The following is a 20963-nucleotide window of genomic DNA, read 5'->3' on the forward strand; positions in this document are numbered from 1 at the left end:
TGACAGAATTGTTACAATGAGAGGAGAATCTTTGTTCAGCTCCTGAGTTTAGCCAGCTTATTTATTTTGATTGTGCAAGACAGGCAGGTAAACAGCAACATAAGCCTCTTTCTTTAGCTTTAACCCTTAAGAAATTAAGTACAGTGGTACTTTGGTTTAAGAACAGCTTAGTTTATGAACAACTTGGATTAAGAACGCTGCAAACCTGGAAGTAGGTTGTGAACTTTGCCTTGGAATAAGAACATGTTTCGCTTCCTGTTGAGTGTGTTCCATTTGTAAATTGAATCCCCCGCTGCTATGGGAAAGCACACCTTGGTTTAAGAATGCTTTGGTTTAAGAACAGACTTCCGGAACGGATTAAGTTCATAAACCAAGGTACCACTGTACTTTATAAGAAAGCTAGTGGTAAACACAAATGATCTGCTCACTTCCTTGCCCATGGATGATTTTCATAATTTCCAACTTGTGGGTGTGTTATAGAACTGTACAATGCTGGTGCCAGCAATGGGTTAGTGTGCCCCATGGAGCCCAGTGGAACCCAGATCTTCCTCTCTGGTTTATGGGGGTTTTTTTCAGAGGAAAGAAAGAGTTTTTTTATCACCGAGTTATAGAAACTTGGTGGTGTAGAGTCCAATCGCTCTGCAGCCCTTGTGGCTTTTCATCCTCCCTTCCCTTGTTGATGCTCAGTACCAGACACTGAACTCTCATCTCAGAAGCTTTCTAGCCACCATCTTTGCTTTCCCTCAACACACTGGGAATTCCTGGGACAAAGATGGGCCTCCGAGATGATGGAAGTGTGTCTGTTGCTGTTAAGTGGTATGGGAAACACCAGGACTGCAGAGAACTGTATCATTTACACAATCTTCTAGAAGAGAAAGGAAGAAAAGCAGATATGATGGGGTAGGCCAGTGAAAGTGGGGCATGGAGGCCCCTCCTGTTCTGAGGGCCCACTCTGGCCTAGTGCCAGCCCTGGAACTGTGTCAACAATAGCTTTATTGAAGGATATAGGATAGAGACTGTGAATGCATTGCTTTCAGCTCCCCAGATCTATCAATGCCTAATGATCCATGCTTATCTTTTAAAACGAGGGTTAAACCATTTGCTGCAGTGTTTTCTTTTCTCTATTTGCCGCTTCCAAAGGTGACATTTCAGATATTCCTGAGCCCATTATATTTTTCCACCAGATAAAATATCGAAGATGACACACGGCATTGCTAAAGATTTTCGTGGGTTTTGCAGTAAGTGACAACTCATAGAAATATGCCTCTTAAGCAGGGGTGGCAGTGAGAGATCGACCTGCTCCAATGCATTTTTCTCATTCTGCAGAAGCACCGTACAATGAGGTACTTTTCCAATGGACAGACAGCAGTTTTTACGGGTTACTGAAAATGGTTATAAGATGCACCCAGATAAGCACAGTCTTTTTTCTTTCTTTCTTTCTTTGTTTTCACTAGAATCTTCTGTGTTGTCTACCATTTTTTGTCTTAGTTCATTATTTTATTTTAAAAAACGAATAGGCTGCTCTTACTTTATGACTGCAGTGCTAAAGGTGGCATTTAGCAAACAGCCAAAATGTGCATGTAACATTCACATTGAAATTAAGGCATTTAAAGAAGATTTTTCTGCATGTTAGGCTTTCTAGGCACTCCTGTGTTGTTGTTTTTGAGACAATTAGAGTAGACTTCTCCAATCTGGTTCTTGCCCAATGATTTGGACAGGGCTCCCATCATCCCCAACAATTGGTCATGCTGGTTGGGGTTGATGTGAGCTGTAGTCCACAACCCTAGGGGTGAACCAGGGTGGTAAAGGCTATAACAGAGGATGAGATCAGCTGGGCAAACTTAATATAACCCTGGGGAATTGATCAAGAATGGGATTCATCTAAGGCAGCACTGTTTCAAAAAATGTTATTTCTGAGATAATAGCATTCTGCCCAGCTGTGGTTTGAGGAAACCTAACTTACAACTTCTCCAGGAGCAGCAAGTAGGGTGTAAAATGAAAGAGAGCTTTCATGTCAGGGCATTTCCCGATGACCCATTTATTGAGCATTCATCCTGATTTGTTTGTGCAGGAGATTAGACATTGCCAGCTATTTCGTAAACATTCCTTCTGATTTGTTTGCAGACATGTTAGATGACACTGAGTGATATCCCACATTTTTCAGCGCATTTCTCCCATTCTTTAGCTTAAAAATCTCAATGGAGGAAGCAGGCTTGTTGTATAAAACTTCCCAATCAACTAAAATTATGCAACCTGATTTTGCTGATATGTGATTGCATCTTACTTGGAAAGGGGGACAGTTCAGAAAACTTTGGATAGTTCCTGGGGAACTTTCCCTATTTCTCTTCCTCAGCATCAGGAAAAATCCCTGTCTACTTAATTTTAATTTTTATATGCCCATCTGCTGTTAAGGGGGCAGAGTTAATTTATGTAGTTGGCATCTTTCACTGGGAGCCCTTGAGCAACTCACTCACTCTCATCCTAATCTACCTCACAAAGTTGATGTGACAATATAAGGAAAGCAGGCTATGTAAGTTACCCAGAGGCACTGGAACAAACTGTGAGTGGAATACAAATACATTTAATAGATAAAGTAAATGGAAGATTGCTCCTTGGAAAAACCTGAACCATAATATGTAGTGGTTGGGGTTTTTACCCACTGGCAGATTTACTTGCAAGGAAGCAGTTGGGTGGTGCTGGTGGCAGCTTTGCCTTTGCTCACATGAAATTCATGTCTCACTTTTTCTACATAGGAGAACCTAGAATTATATGAAGTGTAACACAAGAACCAAGTGGGACAAAGAACCAGGAGGAGATTTTCACCCCTTTGTTCTGGACACATTCATTGGAAGGAAGAGCTGTTGCAGAATAGATAGCTGCTTTCTACTGAGTCAGATCATTGGTTCAGCTAGCTTAGTACTGTCTACACTGACTGGTAGAGGCTCTTCTGATTTTCAATCAGGGATCTTCTGAAATCATTCTTGGAGAGGCTGGGGGTTGAACTTGGGATCTTTTGCACATGGAGCAAATGCTCTATCTACCAAGCTACTTGGAAAAAAGTCAATTCTTAAGGCATTATCTTATCATTTGACATTGCCATGTTTTCTTCTGCTTTCTCCTACTCAGTTTAACCAAGTTCCTCTCCCCCCCAGAGGTTGCCTTGGAAACTAATTAAGGAGTGACTCTGCTTGCGAGTGAAGTTTCCACCCCAATGCTTGAGTTGAGAGACAGATGCAGAAATTAAGGTAATGCCTTAAAAAATAACAACATGTATGATCTTTCATTTTAAGCTGAACAAAGATGTAAATGTTAGGACTGGAGCACAGCATTTGCTTGCATGGCAACACTGAGGTTTTTTTAGGCTTACAGCAGGGGTGCCCAATGTAGCATCTGTGCCAGTGTGCCCACCACTACCTCAGTACATATCCCTTCAAAAGCCCACAATGCACAGGAAACAGTTTGCTTTTCCTGCTTGGCCATTGTTTGCCCTGGCTCGGTGTCTTTCCTTCCCCTAAAAAATGCCAATGTTTTATTGGAAGCTAGGATTGGACAATGACCCTCCCTTCCATTCTGAAGGGAGGGGAGACAGTAAGAGCTTCTCTCTGTGAGCAAGCACAGTAGTAGCTGATGTAGGAACCCATTTTTAGCTGATGGGGTGGCTGATGAGGGAAGCACATACCCACACAATTTTGGGTATGTTTTTTTCTGCTGTTCTTCCATGTTGCAGCATTTTTGTGCCCAGTTTGCTTGCATTGGGTACTGCAACAATGTTGAACAACAGAAGGTGAGAGGAGGCACTGCACAGGGCAGCTCTGAAATTTTAAAGCCAGGAGTCTGCCATTGCCGTCCAATGTTTCACAGGTGAAAACAGCCGTGTGTCTGTGAAGCAGGGGACGGGTTGAAGCTCAGTGCTAGAGTAACATCTTTTCATGCAGACAGTTTCAGTTTTATTCCCCATCATCTCCATGTAGGGCTGCACAAGTCCCATATGTGCAGACTGGGGGTAGCCCTCCAGACTACAACTGATGTAAATGCAAACAACACTGCATATATTTCACAGGAGCATTCTCGTTTGCAGTCCTGTATCTCAGCTGTCCATATCTACCAGGGCCTGCCTCTATTTTTTCTGGCACCTGCCTGTACCTGTTAAATCACAGTTTCTATATTTTCTTTTGGAGGAGATGCGGGACGTGAGTGGGAAGGGCCATAGCTCAGTAAGCTTTGTAAGCAGAAGATGCCAGGTTCAGTTCCTGAAAACTCCAGGCAGAACCAAGAGAGGTTCCAGGCTGAAATCCTGGAGAGCTTCTCCCACTCAATGTGGACAGTACTGAGGGTGAAGGACCAAGTATCTGACTCAGTATAAGACAGGAATGTGCTCCTTCATTCTATCCAAATTCACATACTAACTGTTGTTACTCAGGGCCCCATGACATATTGTTATACTCCATCTACTACATTCATTAGAAAATGTCCTTTACTGTCCCCCCCCTTCACTGTTTTAAAAGTAGGAAGGAGTGTGTCACGTCCTCCTTTAAAGCCTTCGAATCCAAGTGATTGTCACCATCTCTTTTTGCGGCAACACATCTCATAAACGAGTTAGGCACTGGGTGAAGTGACTCCCTTTGTTTGTCCTGACTCAATCACCAATTAGTTTTTCAATGGGTGAATCCAAGTTCTAGTGCTAACAAGATAGGGAGGAGAAACCTCTCCCTGCCCACTGTTTCCACACCATGCAAAATGAACCACTCCCAGAGAAGACTTCTCCCATTATACCTCTGCAGGTGTTAGTGGGCTGAAACCAGAGGAATTCAAGTTAGCCATGCTGGACATTGTCTTGCATTGATTTGGGACCTACCTTGGTCTGCATCCAAATAAGGCTTGATTCACAGAATGGCTCATTCTAGCTTTTTAAATAAATAAATAAAATCTTCAAGACATAAGAGTGAAATGAACCTCCCATTTTAAATGTCTGAGAAATGGTGCCACAGTGATCAAGAATGTGTGAAAGCACATGCTAAACTCATTCTCCAGAGGAAGCGAAATGCACCAACAGCATATATAATTCATTTCAATTTTTTTGCTTGCTTTCCTTTCCTTTGGCTGGGTAAATTCTCTTCTAAGCTTAATGGAAAAAGACAATCCAAAATATGCAAATCCAGAGTTATCCCACCCCACAGTGCTGCATTATCAGCCAAACACAGTTGCCAAGAAGAAAGGACCTCTCCTTTCCCCTTGACTATCCCTACTGCAGAGATCTAAGAAGTGTTTAAAATTTCCCTGAGATTGCCTTATTTATTTATTTACCTTGTGTGGTGATAAGGAGTTGAGCTGGAAATAAGGAAGCAAACACTTTCAAAGAAAGAAAATGTAAATCACATAGCAGTAAACCCAGGGGTAGATCAATCCTGACTGGGAAAGCAAGCCATGGCTCTTAGGGCAGATTGCTACCACTAGGCAGAATGAGTTGAGCACCTCAGGTGGAAGATATACTGGTAATGATGATGATGATGATGATGATGGTGATAATAATAATAATAATAATAATAATAATAATAATAATAATAATAATTTATTTATACCCTGCCCATCTGGCTAGGTTTCTCCAGCCTCTCCGGGCGGTTTCCGATAAAAGATTAAAAATACATTAAAACACCAGTCATTAAAAACTTCCCTAAACAGGGCTGCCTTCAGATGTCTTCTGAATGTCAGATAGTTGTTTATTTCTTTGACATCTGAAGGGAGGGTGTTCCACAGGGTGGGCACCACCACTGAGAAGGCCCTCTGCCTGGTTGCCCGTAACCTCACTTCTCTCAGGAAGGGAGCCACCAGAAGGTCCTCAGTGCTGGACCTCAGTGTCTGGGCTGAATGATGGGGATGGAGGTGCTCCTTCAGGTATACTGGGCTGAGGCCGTTTAGGGCTCGAAAGGTCAGCACCAACACTTTGAATTGTGCTTGGAAACGTACTGGCAGCATGCTGCCAGTAGCAGCAGCATCCTGGCTATTAAGGACAGAGCCCTTCTGGACAAGGCTAAAATCCCACATAGACCAGCGTCCTATTCTCACTGTGGCCAATCACATGCAACTGGGAAGCTTGCAAGCAGGTCCTGAGTGTGTTTCCCTGCAACTGGTGTTCAGAGACATACTGCTTCTGACAGTGGAGACCGAGCACAGCCTCAATGGCTAGAAACCACTGACAGTCTTGTCCATCATGAATTTGTCTAATGAGCCTTTAAAACCATCCATGTTGGTGGCCATTGCTAGTTTTTGTGGGAGGGAATTTAATACAGTCATACTTCATATTACCAGTATGTCTGCTTCATGTTATGTTCTTTCAGGATACGTCCTGCAGTGACCTGGAAGTACCAGAAAGGGTTACTTCCGGGTTTCACCACTCGCACATGCGCAGAATCGCAAAATGACGTCACACGCATGTGCAGAAGTGGCGAATCACAACTCACGCATGCGCAGACGTGGGTTGCGTTCTTTTCATGTTGCGAACGGGCCTCTGGAATGGATCCTGTTCGCAACCAGAGGTACCACTGTAGTTCTAAATATCTTGATGGCACCTCATTGGAGACAGCTCTTGTCTCCTCTTAGCCATGCTTTGAGGCCAGTCCTTTTGGTACTCATCACGAGTTTGCTATTAGAGGGAGTGATGCCTCTAGGAAGCTTGCAATCAGTGCCTGAGTGAAACAGCACCCTTCCCAACAATTGGCATTCAGGCACATACTGCCTTTGACAGTGAAGCAATAGCATGGTGTCTCTGATCCTGGAAGTAGCATATAGCCATCATGCCATTGGTAGCTGTTTCCACCATGGATTTATCAAATCCCCTTAAAAACAAATACAAAAAAACAAAAAACCTATCTAAACTCATGGTCACGACTATATTCTGTGACAGTCAGTTCCATAGTTATACTCTACTCCTCATGGGTGCTAGAGGCCCAATTCAGATGTAATAAGAAACCATTCATAAGAACTTAAGAAGAGCCTGCTAGGTTAGATCAAAGTTCCATCTCATCCAGCCTCCTATTCTCACAGTGGTCAACCAGATATCTACAGGAAGCCCACAATAAGTGCAACAGCATTCTCCCCACTTGTGATTCCCAGCAACTGGGATTCATGTGCACACTGCCCCCAATAGTGGAGGTAGAACATAGCTATCATGGCTAGTAGACATTGCTAGCCTTATCCTTCATTAATTTTTCTAATCCTTTTAAAAAAACCATCCCAAGTTGGTTGCCATCACTGTTATGGCAATGAGTTCCATAGTTTAACTATACACTCTCTGGATAAGTACAGTGGAACCTTGGTTTCCGAATGTCTCCGTTGACGAACGATTCAGAACTCAAACGCCCTAAATGCTTCCGTTTTTGAACGCTTCCGTATTGAGTTTTTTGTATTAATTTTTCCGTTTTTAGGCTTCCGTATTGAGTTCTTGGTTTTCGAATGTTTCGGAACTCAAACAGTCTTCCGGAATGGGTTACATTTGAAAACCTAGGTTCCACAGTATTTTCATTTGTTCTGTCTTGAATCTTCCAACATTCAGTTTCATTGGAGTTATCACAGTTTAGTATTATCACAGACTTCTCCTTGTTCAGCCTCCCCAAGTATTCCAAGTGCAGGCTTACAATACTTCAACCCCTTTCCTAATGATCCCTAGAATGCACTTGTTCCAACAGCTGCCATCCATTTTTCACAGCTGCCATTCACAGGGTTGACATCTTCATGGAGCCATCCTATATGTCCCCAAGGTCTTTTTCCTACTGCTTCTGATCCTGCAAGTCTGTTCCCTCTTCTCAATATAATTTTAGTTTTTCCTGGGTGCATTCAGGCATGTGATTTATTGCATTAGTTTTATGAATCAAAATGATAGCACTTCTGTCCCAATTTCCAATTTTCTTTTTGTACACTTTACTTGATTAAAGAACTGCATCCCAACTTTCAGAGGAGTATGAATTTTAAAAGATGGCTGTGTTTCTGTTTGTGTATTTTTTCGGAAAGTGAGATTTAAGTAGGTTAGTCTTTAAATATGAACTAAATCATATTTATCCCCCATCCCTACTATCAAACTTGTGCTGACCACCAAACCCTTTTGGGGTTCTATGTAGCAGGTGTGAGCTAAATTCATAACTGTTAGTTCAGATCCCCAGTAATACCAGGAATCAGTACCATTGTTTGGAAAGGATCCTATTTCAGGTCTTTCAGGTTGAGAAACCCGCAGTTCCGCTACATCTGTATGAAAGGATCAGAAGATAAACCTATAGGATCTTCAGTGTAAATCAGAAGAAAAATACAACCAAGGATGTTTATGGGTAATTCCCAACTATCACCAAAAAGCCAGCTTTTTGTAATGCAATTCAACATCATGGCTCTCTTGCAATGTTCCTGCTAAGTTCAAAAGCAGCAGGATATGACCCAAGCACCCCAGTTACCCATGCAGATTCAACACACAGCTTGATTGGAGCTGAATGCTGTCGGAACCAATTCACATCTTCAGCGCTTCTCCTGAATTGCTTATAGCGGGGAGGCTAGTTTGCCATCAGTCAATAATGGAAAATTTGCTCAGGAAAATATGCTAATGCTCTCTGAAATTTTAGGCAACAAGCCTAAGCATGCTTCCCAGGAATGAAAGCCCTGCTGAACTTAGGGAGACTGATTTCCTAGTAAACAAATTTACAGTTGGGCTGCAGTTGTGACTTTCCATTAAATTCCAAGCTGTAAAGTCAAATACTAGATTCAGTAAATTGAATTCTTCATATATTATTTAGATAGCCCCATGAGCACTGATGACATTTCACACAAATTGCAAGGGGACAACCCTGGTGGTTCATAATCTATCATATGGTGCACTTTTAATCGAATGATTTTATTCCAAATTGCCACAGATCAAGCTTTAAAAACAGTCCAGTGCATATTCTGCTAGCCCTCCCCCAACCTTAAAACAAACAAACAAACAAACAAACAAACAAACAAACAAACAAACAAACATAACAGCCCTCTCTAACAACCCTATTTAGAAATAATGATCTCAAATGCAGAGTTATGAGAGCTGTCTTGTCACAACAGGGCACAACTGGGAAAGGACCGTAGCTCAGTGGTAGAACATGCCTTGTATCTTCATTCCCCAGTATCTCAAGGTAAGGTTTCCCTGAAATCCTGGAGAGCAGCTGCCACTCATTGTAGACAACATTGAACCAGATGGATTTATGGTCTAAGAATAAAGCAGCTTCCCATGGGAGTGAAGTCTTCACTCAGGTCTTCAGGGGAGGCCTGCCCCTGAGAGCCCATATTGGGTGCTAATTAGCTCCTGGGTCTCACGAGTTTTCCCCAGCTGTCAGAACAGCTATATGGGATAGGAATCACCCCCAAGGCCAGAATGCCAGCACTACATCCCTCCACCATCATGCCAGGCTATAAACGCCATTGCCCGCAAAAAGGAATAGGGCTTTTTGGCTGAAGATCAAGGTAAAGATGCTTTAAATAATGAATGAACAAAAAGTGATTGGCGCAGTAAATTGTTACTGACTCACCTTTGCATGTAAAAAAGGGTTAAAGTGAGCCATGAGCTCATGTTGCCAGCGAGTACGGCTTGGCTTGCTTCCAGCAGCTTTTGCCTCCTTGTTTCCCCCCCTTTTTGTTTGTTCTCCGAACTCAGCAAATGTTGCATGTAAATGAATTGAATCTCTGTAAAACCCTGTATGTTTGCTAACCCAAATAGTGTATGATCCTTTTTGTAAGAAAACCAAGTACATTTATTTTAAAGTCATCTGGAATCTTTTTCATATTTATTTTGCTGCCACCAGAGACTTGTTTGATGCAACTTCTGGAAACTCTATGAGTAAAACAGCCACTTTCCTGCAAAGCTAAGTTTCTGTGATTTATTCTGGCCTAGGTATTTTTGTGGGGAATGCTTGTTTAAAGGTGGATAAGAGCCAATATAAATCTAACAAAGTTTTAATGTGCTTGGAACAATCACCATTGTGCTTAACTCTGCTTTTGGAGAGTAGAATCTCTCCCAGATCTCTCCCCCCAACATAAATTTCTTCTGAATGGGCAACAGTGGTGCTGCAGGCCCAATGCAGGATGGCTCACAATGCTTGGTAACAACAGCAGGCAGCCCAGTCCTTCAATTCACACATCCGGTAAGGTGGAGTGCAATGTGCATTATGTATAAAACTGTTGCACAATGATATGCCCATTACGAAAAGGGAACCTACCTGTTCCAAAATGGTGTTTATTCTTTCAACCTCGCAGTCGATCAAGTATCTTTTCTCCTGCCGCTTGTCCATTTCCTCAATGATTGCCTTGAACTCCTGAACATCTTTTATGCTTCCCACGGATCGGGCAGTCACTTGCCAATTATTTTGCACGGCGGCTTCCATAATTGCCTGAAGAATGGAAAATCCTGGGGAAAGAAAAGGGGAAAGAAGACTTAAAAACAGAAAGTGGGGACAAGTTGATTTAAAAACAAAGAAGGAAAGAAAGCTCCTGCTTCTTCTGGAAACAGCTGCAGTGTTTATAACCCAGTAAAATTAATGACCTGCGAGCATTCTGTGAACAATAGAAATCCAGTTGTAATTTCCCTCCTGCTTGTAGTAACCCTCTGGATTTAGCAGAGTTGCCAAGACATAGAGATTGTCCATGAAACATTTAACACGTGCCTTGACAATTTTCAAGTCCATTCATCCTGCTGCCATAGACCAGGTAAGTACACCCACACCCACAGACCCACACCCACACACCAACGAAACTGTGTAACTTCCTTTAGATGACCTCATGTGCAATCAGCTTGATGCTGCGGAGGAAATCTATTCCAGACCGTGGACCACATTCCCTTCTGCGCAACCTTCCAGGAATCACATGCCAGAGATGGAAAGGTGGGCAGAGCAGTAAAGGTTAATGTTACTTTAGTGCACTACAGATACATGTACACCCCTCTTTAGCCTCCATCCAGTCAAATTCAAGGGCACCTTCCAGGCTGGGAAAAACTGGAGGGTACAAAGCAGGGCTGGTAAGGGCTGAGACCTAGAGAGAGGGAATGTGGCTAGGGAGAAGGCATAGCCTGGGGAAGGCTTCCAAGGGCCAGATAGACGGGGGGGGGGCACATTTGAGTCTCCCCATCCCTGGCTTAATCAGCAGCCCAAAGGACAACTTGAAAAGTCCTGTTCACACCTTTAAAATATGCTCACTGAAACTGTGAAGATCATTTTTTCCACCCCAGCATTGATCTTTGTATGTTCAATGGAAGGTGTAACAAACTACAGCTCCCAGGATTCTTTGGGGGAGACCATGACTGTTTCAAGAGGTATGATACTGCTTTGAATGTATAGTGCAGGTGGAGCCTTATATTACATGAAGTAGCTTCTGTTTGACATTATCATATTTCCAAGGTGGCACGGAGCAGTACTGGAATTGATTGGGAGGTGCAGTCTGGCCCATAACTAGCCCAGACTGAGCTCTGCATAAGGAGAAAATGGCAATTAAAATATTGTGGCAATTATCTCAAGGCAAGTAATGTAGACATGTGGTTTTACTGGTATTCAGAGGTGTGTTCCCCCCCCGCCCCCCGTTCATGTAGTGCATTTCTTTCTTTTTTTAATAGAGAATGTAATGGCATTAAATAACACCTTTAAAGCTCATATTAAGGTAATATCGACTCATTTAACAGCTTCAGCAGAGCAGGGAGGCAGCATAAAACGAACAAAGAGCAGCACAGTGGGAAATTTACGCTTGCAAGTGGACCATTCATTCCTTGTGAACAACTGTGGCTGGGACGTAGACTGAATTTAAGCAAACTGCTGAGAGCTAATTGTGGAACAGCTGGGGAGAATAATCTCATTCTTGAAGGCTATCTGCATGGAAGCTTTTTTTTTTTAGGGGGGTGGGCTGCAATCTTGCTATGGTCTCTTATAGCAGGAGGGCAATGTCCCCTGACTTCATTTAAGAAGCCATTATTTACTAATGATAGGGATTCAGTCCAGGGCTGTGGGTGGATTTAACAGGCCTCATCTGCACTTTATTCTGCAAGCAGTGCCATACCATTTTAAACAGTCATAGCTTCCCCCAAAGAATCCTGGGAACTGTAGGTTCTTAAGAGTACTGAGAGTTGTTCAGGAGACCCCATTCCACTATAGTTTTCAGAGTAGTGTAACACTCAGACTCTCTTTTCATGGAACACAGGGAATTGTAGCTCTGTTAGGGGAATGGGGGAATGCTTCCTCACAACTCTCAACACCTTTAACAAACTACATTCCCCAAGTTTCTTTTTGGGAAGCCATGTGAATCTGAAGTGGTATGATGCTGCTCTCTATGGGCTCTGACTGGTTGGCTAAACCAGATGAGGGTGGCTGATGGGTCTCAAACTCTCAGTGAGTTAGTGACTTCCCCTGCATGTGAAGACAGGCTCTGGTGGATTGAGCGGATGAGACCCATAGTGGGTCCAATGGTTAAGACGGCAGTTTCTGCATGTGCTGTGGAGGTAAGTGAGGGGCAGATTGGCTCGTCAGCCTGGGAAGGGAACCCAACTAAGAGAAATAAAACTCTGATCATAAACCTCTGCTGCCTTGCAGGATATCTTTGGAAGAAGAAAAGGTGAAGGAGTAAACCCTAAACAAATCTGGAGTGGAGTTCCTAAAATGAAGAAGAAGAAGAGTTTGGATTTGATATCCTGCTTTATCACTACCCGAAGGAGTCTCCAAGCGGCTAACATTCTCCTTTCCCTTCCTCCCCCACAACAAACACTCTGTGAGCTGAGTGGGGCCGAGAGACTTCAGAGAAGTGTGACTGGCCCAAGGTCACCCAGCAGCTGCATGTGGAGGAGCGGAGACGCGAACCCGGTTCACCAGATTACAAGACTACCGCTCTTAACCACTACACCACACTGGCTCTCAAATGGTTGGATGGTGTCATGTATGCCTCCTTCCAGCAACTTCTGCAACCAAACTGGTGCAAAACTCATTGCTCTGGGCCACATCAGTGAGGCTAAGAGGGGTTTTTTGTTATCTGGGCAGCCCAGGACCTCCATACACACTGCCCAGACTTGCACACTGTGGAAGGTCACTTTGGTGCTGCTATCACAGCAAAAACAACATGGGAGGCAGCAGTTCTGAGTAACCGGTTTCTGCATCCACAGCAGGCACTATGATTCTCCAACAGTTTGACTTAACCTCTAGAGGTGCACTCCATTGTCTCTTGAGACAGATGGATGCCAACAATGCTTCTCTGTCTAGCCTGTGAAACTCTTCCCCAAGCCACACACCAGTTGGGCTCACATCACTGTGTAGAAGCCAGCTTACTATACAAAGGTAACATATATTTGTTGCTCTGTCCACTTCTGCTTCTGGCCAGTGGTCCTCAAAAGGTCACCCAGAAGGAAACGTAGGCCCTGGGCTGAAAATTACTCTTTACATTACCTGGTTTACAGGTTGGGTTGTCTGCCCTTTGTAAAAGAGCTTCAGTCCAGGCAGTTCCCAATGCAGCATCTTTTAAATATAACTTCTGAGGAGGGCTTTCTGGTTCCCTTAATGATGTCCTGACTTTGGTTGCTTAATGCTTCTTGAACGTTCTTGAGTTCGTACGTGTGCACTTTATTGCCGTACAATTAATACATGCTGTGCTTGGGAATACGGTCTGGCTTCCCCTCTCCCCCGAGACCACTGAAAGAGAGGCATTTACATATGTATGGTACAATGAACTCAGCCTTCCTTAACATCATATTTTACAAAGATGGCTGTGATGTCTGAGGCAGCATTACGATTCTGCTACATGCTATAGAACGAGCAGGTACAAGGCTTGGGTTAGCAGACAGCTTACAAATGAGACATTTTGATAATTGAAAACTCCAAGTGCAATTAAAGGGAAATTTATGCCGGTTTTTTAAGCTAAGTGGGGGAAAAATTGGCCTTTTATTGCTTTTGCTTAAGGAGTGTTTAATATTGTACATCATGTCCCTAAGGGAACCTGCCAATATACCTGGAGTCTTGCTTCACTGCCACACAGCTGTTGTATGCACTCATACTTTCCAAAATTTCAGAGACAAGATTCTTGGGGAGGCATAGGTCAGTGGTTAAAGCAAGGTCACCAGCCTTTGGGGGCAAAGGGCATGTTTGCTAACTGGAGAAACATGCATGTCAGAAGCAGGGATGGAAGGATCTGTCTGTTTAGATCCTCTCAGCTTTCTCATTTTACCAGTCTTAAATTCAGTTCCTCACACATTGCAGCAATTTGCAGATTTATTTTTAAATGCACATGAACCACCAGCATTTTAGTGTGAATTTCTCCAAACAGATATATTTTTATATGCAGTTTTGACTAATGCACACATTTTTTGAAAGCAATTTGCCTGAATACAATTAATTTTGGTGTTATTTTCACTATTATCTTCATTTTTGCGTACATATTCTCCTGACAGATGTGTTTTTTGAGAGCTTCATCACAATTTTTTTACAAGGATATAGCTATGTCTCAGTTTCAAAAAAGTGCAGATTTGATAGATTTGACTTTAAATATACATTTCTCCCCAGCCTTAGCCACAAATCTCCCCCTCCCAGGAGATAAAAAAGCCTTATTTTGGCCAAAGAATTCTTTGTGGAGATGGGACCCTGAGGACATCAAGGATGTGTGCCCATGTTGGTGACCCATGGGGTAAAAAATACCCTTTGTGTACATAAGGTCCAGATTCAGTTGCTGACAGCTTCTGTACAAAGATCTGACAAATCTGGTGGAGAACCAATGTAAACCGGAGTAATCAGTGGCAACATCCATGCCACACATTGAAGACACATTGAAAGCACATGACTCCCCCCCCCCCGAGAACTAGTTTATTAGAGTTGTAACTCTATCCGGGACAAACTAATGTTCCCAGGATTCTTTGGGTGAAGCCGTGTATTTTCAATGTACTTTCAATGTGTAGTGTGGATGCAAGCATTACCAGCTAAACAGTGGATGAAATGCATTAACAGCAAGAGTTATTTGCCTATGGGACAGAGTGCCTCACAAGGAGATTGCTTAAATATCTCTAGTGAAGGAGAGAGATAGAGAGAGATACTGGATGACCATTTTTAAAAAATATATTACATCCCTATTACTGACTTTTCCCAAGTGAGATCAGGGCTCTAGTCTGTTCCACCCTGTCCATGTAACAACCGTGTGAGATAGATTAGATTGAGAGTCAGTGATTGGCACAAGCACACCCCACACCCTTTGTGTTGGGAGTGGGGATTTGACCCCAGGTCTTCTTCTCCTAGTCTAACACTTTGACCACTGTGGCACACCACGGGTTGGACTAGATAAATACCCCCCCCCCCCGGTACCCTTCCAACTGTATGATTCTGTGACAGCTGCGCTACACTGTTGCTGCAAAAACAGGAGTCTTCTTGTGGAATTTTAAAGACTCACAGGTTTATTGTCAATGGGACTCAGTGGAACTCACTTCTGAATAAGCAAGTAGAGTGGTACCTCGAGTTGCAAACGCCTCGGGTTACAAACGCTTCAGGTTACAAACGCCGCTAACCTGGAAGAGTTACCTCGAATTGAGAACTCTGCCCCAGGATGAGAACGGAAATCATGTGCCGGTGGCACAGCGGCAGCAAGAGGCCCCATTAGCGAATGCAGGCCTCTAGTTAAGAACAGTTTCAGGTTAAGAACGGACCTCCAGAACGAATTAAGTTCATAACTAGAAGTACCTCTGTATAGGACTGCTCTGGTCATGCAGGAGGGCTGTCATAGATTCTGTACCAGGAACTATTTTCTTACCACCTTAATGCAGTTGTAAGTGTGGTCTAAACCTCCTGCTCATGGAATCATAGAACTGTAAGTGCAATGCCTCTATCTATCCCTGAGCCACACACCAAATGCAAACAAAACTGATATATAGCTGCCAAAGGGGGAAAAAATAAACACATTTTGCCTACAATTTTAGACAGATACTGTTGCTCTGATAATACCACTACACAGACAAAAGAGGCCTATTTGCCCAGTTTAATAGCACTCTAAAAGCGTGTGAGAATCTCTCTTTTCAAAAGCAAGCTGAGCAGGAAGAGGGAAGAATACTTTTTCCACTGAAGAGCTCGTTCAGTTAGATAAAATTCCATGTCTAGCAGGACTGACCGAATTTTTTATATAGTTATGCTTGATCAGATAGCACCGTAAACCATCACTGAAGAAATGATAGATCCGATAAGGGCTTGCATCCAGTGGACCATATTAGCGCATATCTTTGGAAGCATGAAAATCTTTAGGACAGCCATCAAGCACATTAGTGCAAGAAGGCACCAGTAATTTAAATCCGTCTTCTGTAGCTAGCTGCCCTTCTTCTCCAGCCCACTGGATGTGCGGGAAATTATGCCTAATATACACATTTTTTGCAAAGAGATATAATGATTGTTTTAAAATGTTATTTTCACAAATACAATGCTTTCCCTTAGTATATGCATTTTTGTAAACATTACTTGCCTGGAGAAATGCAGTGCAAAACTTTAAGGCGTGTGAATTTCGAAGGGTGCCTGTGTTTTGGTTCGTACATCATTTCAGAAAGTGTGAGTTAGGTAGGTTTATCTATAAATGTGAATTGAACTGAATATATCCCCCAGGTTTGTAAAACATGCCCATCAATGTGGAATGCACAAAATCAAAAGCATCTCTCTCTCTCTCTCTCTCTCTCTCTCTCTCTCTCTCTCTCTGTGTGTGTGTGTGTGTAAAAAAAATTCCCCACTCTCTGTAGCTGCTGGTGCCTAACTGAAGATGCAGATGAACACGTCTGCCTATGTTTATGTATTTATTTAAGGAAAGGGGATCTAATTAGGAATCCTGCAGTTAGTAATTAGCAGGTTAGCGGATAACCTCATGCACTGGGTGAGATGGTTGATCTGTGTTCCAGGAGGGTTGAGTGCCTGGATGCAGGGATACCCAAACCTATAATCAGGTGGCTCTCAGCTGGAGGTGAGATGCTGCTGCTGCTGCTGCTGGCGGCTTTACAATTGCCAGAAGCACATTCAACACCTTCAAAAGGTACGTTTGGCTTATGGAAGAATTTCCAAGAAAATTGCAACGAGATTAATTAATTTATTTGACTCTCAAGCCAGATTGGCCCTCTCAGCTGTGAAGGGCATTCTGCCGTTGACAAAAGCCTGCTCCCCCTCTGAAGGGGTATGCAAGAGTATACACACACACACACACACACACACACACACACACACACACACACACTGCACTGGGATTCCAGTCATTTCTGCTGGTCTAGTTCATTTCATACCTTATTCATCTGCATTTGTTTTGTTGTGACACCCACTTTTATTTGCAGGATTATTTTTTTAAAAAAAGAAACAAAACCCCAGCCCCAACCCCATTTTTTTTGCTTTTGGTTGCAGCAACAGAGGAGACATCTGTAGCCATTTCTAGAAGCTGCCTTTTGGTGTCTCCCCCTCCCCCCCCCAATTCTGCAATGCAAGATAATTCTGGAGCATTGCCTGGGGTGGGGAGTGATGGTAGCCAGGGTGAAGCATTCTGGGAAAAGACAACAAATGGCAGCTGACAGGAGCAGCAGCTGATGCACCCCTTAGCCTAATTTTGTGTGCCTTTGGGGTGACGTTTTGCAGGAGAAAAGGAGGTCAGGAGTGGGAAAACGTGGAAACAAGCCAAAAGGGATGGAGCAATTAATGTGGGAGGGAGCAATGTGCGAGCAATTGGTTCAAGATCTCTGGCAGGAACAATCTAGCCCTCTCCTCACAGCCTGCTGAGCAGGGAGAGAGAGGCGGTTGGTGACAAGTGGCTTGCCCTTCTGGCTCTCTCTCTCTGCCCCTTGCTCGCCATCACAACATGGCTCCAGACCTATTACCTTGAAGAATACAGCCCCATATCTGCCATCTGGAACCCACCAGATCTAGGGACTAGGGTCACCTGCCTCACCTGACTTGCCACGTTTTCTTGCCATACAGGATTCTTGTGAGGAGCAAGTGCTACCCTGAGCTCCTTGGTGGAAGGGCATGATAAAAATGTAATAAATTTAATTTCAAATGCATGCAGTAATCTTACTGATAAAGCAAATCAAGTTTTCATTACGCAAGCCTGAATAATGCTGAATAACGCTTAAAAAGAGAGAACAAAAGTCCAGAAACTGCTGAGTTTAAATAATGATAAATAATATTCGTTTGAAGAAACAATCGCAGGAGATTATGTTAATCAAGCCACGAATGGAAATTCATATTCAACATTTATAAGAGTATGTTAGCTTAGCAAGTCTTAGATAAATGTCCTAGAAAAGTCAAATATTTGGCTGGTTGAATTGTCTTCCTATTTCGTCAAAAGATTCTTGATGCCTAACCTCCAGTCATCAAGAGTGAATAAATATGTACCTCCTCTTGATAAACTTTAATATATATTTCTGAAGCCACCCTGATATTGTCGTTAGAATATGCTAATAATTTTAAACCAGAAATAAAACAAGTACCCCAAAGGAAAAATCTACCTATTCTGTCAGGGAACATGTCATCCTTCACTAATCAACTTTGTAAGAGGAATTCTGTGCCTGCACATTTACGTGAAGTTGAATTTTGTTTTAAAGAACTGGTCATCAAAAAATAATTAAGGTACTCTGAAATTTACGTACGCTGTTTACAATGGCATTAATAATAATCCATGGATCACTTGGCATACTGTATGCAAATCAGTGCAATAACTATGTTCTTCATAGTTGAAAGTGGCATGTGTTTTTCTTTTCGTTCCCAGTAAATAATTTTTTCAGCACTCTGCAGTCTCCCTGGCTACCCCTGCTTCCTGATCTCAATAAATAAATAAATCCCTAAACCACCCCATGGAAAGAATTACGGTACCCCATGGGTTTCCCCTTGGTTTCCCTTTTATCAGAACATGGGCATCTAGGAAAGCTGCAAGATGAGATGCTTGGCATAATGAAATAAAGGGTGCTCATAAACACCCCGTGTCCCCCTCAAAAGGTAGGCAAGCATGACACAAACACTGTACCACTCCCATGAGAATTTCATGGAAATGTTCTCTCCCCTTGGATAACTTTGAAATGCAATATATTTTCACATTTATTGATGGGCAATGGCTAAAACAACAACTACTGGAGAATTTTTGGCACAGCACTAGAAATGGTTCCTTAGTAGAGGAACATAAGGTAAAGGTAAAGGTACCCCTGCCTGTACGGGCCAGTCTTGACAGACTCTAGGGTTGTGCGCCCATCTCACTCAAGAGGCTAAGGGCCAGCGCTGTCCGGAGACACTTCCGGGTCACGTGGCCAGCGTGACAAAGCCGCATCTGGCGAGCCAGCGCAGCACACAGAAACGGCGTTTACCTTCCCGCTAGTAAGCAGTCCCTATTTATCTACTTGCACCCGGGAGTGCTTTCGAACTGCTAGGTTGGCAGGCGCTGGGACCGAGCGACGGGAGCGCACCCCGCCGCGGGGATTCGAACCGCCGACCTTTCGATCGGCAAGCCCTAGGCGCTGAGGCTTTTACCCAGGAACATATCTGGTCCCAAAATCCATGAAACAGTCTACAACACTCCCATTTGCTTGGAGGTAGATCCTTAGCTGCATTCCTCTTCTGGAATGCTGTGTGATCATTGCGGTCCTGCAAGAACTAGACCTCCCTCGGGTGGGAAGCAGACTGCTGGATGCTTCGAAGAACATTTTGGTCTTAGCTTTGAAATAAGCAGCTTAGCATAGCTTCAGCACAGGGACAGCATGGTGGGAGAGGGATGACAATAGTGACATACTGTGAAGAGTCCATTAGAACCCTTCCCACCATGTGCAGTTTGAGAGGGATTGTGACCATAGCTCAGCCCCCATAAACAGTTTTAGAATTAACAAGGAATATGAAATAAAGCATTATGTGGGCTCCAGCATTAAGACTTTGTGGGTGTTGCACTGGACATTATTACAGCAGTAGATTATTCCCAACATATTTAACTGGAGCATTCAAACCAAGAAGGTGTTAAGCAGATAAGGTGCAATGCATATTGAGTGGGAAGTGAATTAGTGTTCTCAGTTCCCCACCTCACCCTGCAAATTGGATGCTTCTCTTTACTTGTTTATTTCACATACAAAGCAGAAAAGATGTTTATTTAATATTGCCTCACTATGATATTTATATCTGTGCAAAAAGAGGAAGGGAAAGATAAAAACCAGGTCAGTCTTGCCCGTGAGCCACAGTACAGTTGCCTCAAAGGAGGAGGAGGGGGGGGGGGACACATGTAAAATGGCCAATTATTCGCTTGCAGATATTACAGGCTTGGAACAACTCCAGGGACTTCACCAAATTCTCTGGCTACCTTTTGCCATCCATTTAATCGTAACCCTTCTGTTGAGATTTATTAAGGCTAGAATCATATGGAAGTAGTATTCCCTCTAAGGGGACGCGGGTGGCGCTGTGGGTAAAACCTCAGCGCCTAGGACTTGCCGATCCCATGGTCGGCGGTTCGAATCCCCGTGGCGGGGTACGCTCCTGTCGTTCGGTCCCAGCGCCTGCCAACCTAGCAGTTCGAAAGCACCTCCGGGTGCAAGTAGATAAATAGGGACCGCTTACCAGCGGGAAGGTAAACGGCATTCCGTGTGCTGCGCTGGCTCGCCAGATGCAGCTTGTCACGCTGGCCACGTGACCCGGAAGTGTCTGCGGACAGCGCTGGCTCCCGGCCTATAGAGTGAGATGAGCGCACAACCCTAGAGTCTGGCAAGACTGGCCCGTACGGGCAGGGGTACCTTTACCTTTATTCCCTCTAAGGCAAAGTTGGGGGACCTGTGGTCCTCCAGATGTTGTTGGACTACAATTCCCGCCATCCCTGTCCATTGGCCATGCTGGCTGAGGATGATGGGGGCTGGAGTCCAATATCCGTTCTCTGATTCCAGAGGAAAAAATGAGGGGATTCCAGAGGAAAAAATGTATTTCAAACACATTCCAATGTACATTTAAAGCACATGACAATCCCCAAAGAATCAAGGGCAC

General features: G+C 43.6%; 1 protein-coding gene across 10 annotated transcripts in view; it reads right to left on the reverse strand.

Annotated features, from left to right (window-relative positions):
* Positions 1-20963, reverse strand: part of GRIA3 (glutamate ionotropic receptor AMPA type subunit 3) — a 207609-nt gene that overhangs the window by 101700 nt on the left and 84946 nt on the right. For all 10 annotated transcript variants that reach the window (XR_003704514.2, XM_028714213.2, XM_028714212.2 and 7 more), the window contains exon 4: positions 10221-10408. Coding sequence is in view for 9 of the 10 variants with exons in the window: in XM_028714213.2 (XP_028570046.1) it covers positions 10221-10408 (188 nt within the window). In the remaining variant the exon portion in view is untranslated. The remainder of the gene's footprint in view (positions 1-10220; positions 10409-20963) is intronic.

The sequence above is a fragment of the Podarcis muralis genome, chromosome Z (assembly GCF_964188315.1).
Source record: "Podarcis muralis chromosome Z, rPodMur119.hap1.1, whole genome shotgun sequence".
NCBI classification, from domain to species: domain Eukaryota; kingdom Metazoa; phylum Chordata; class Lepidosauria; order Squamata; family Lacertidae; genus Podarcis; species Podarcis muralis.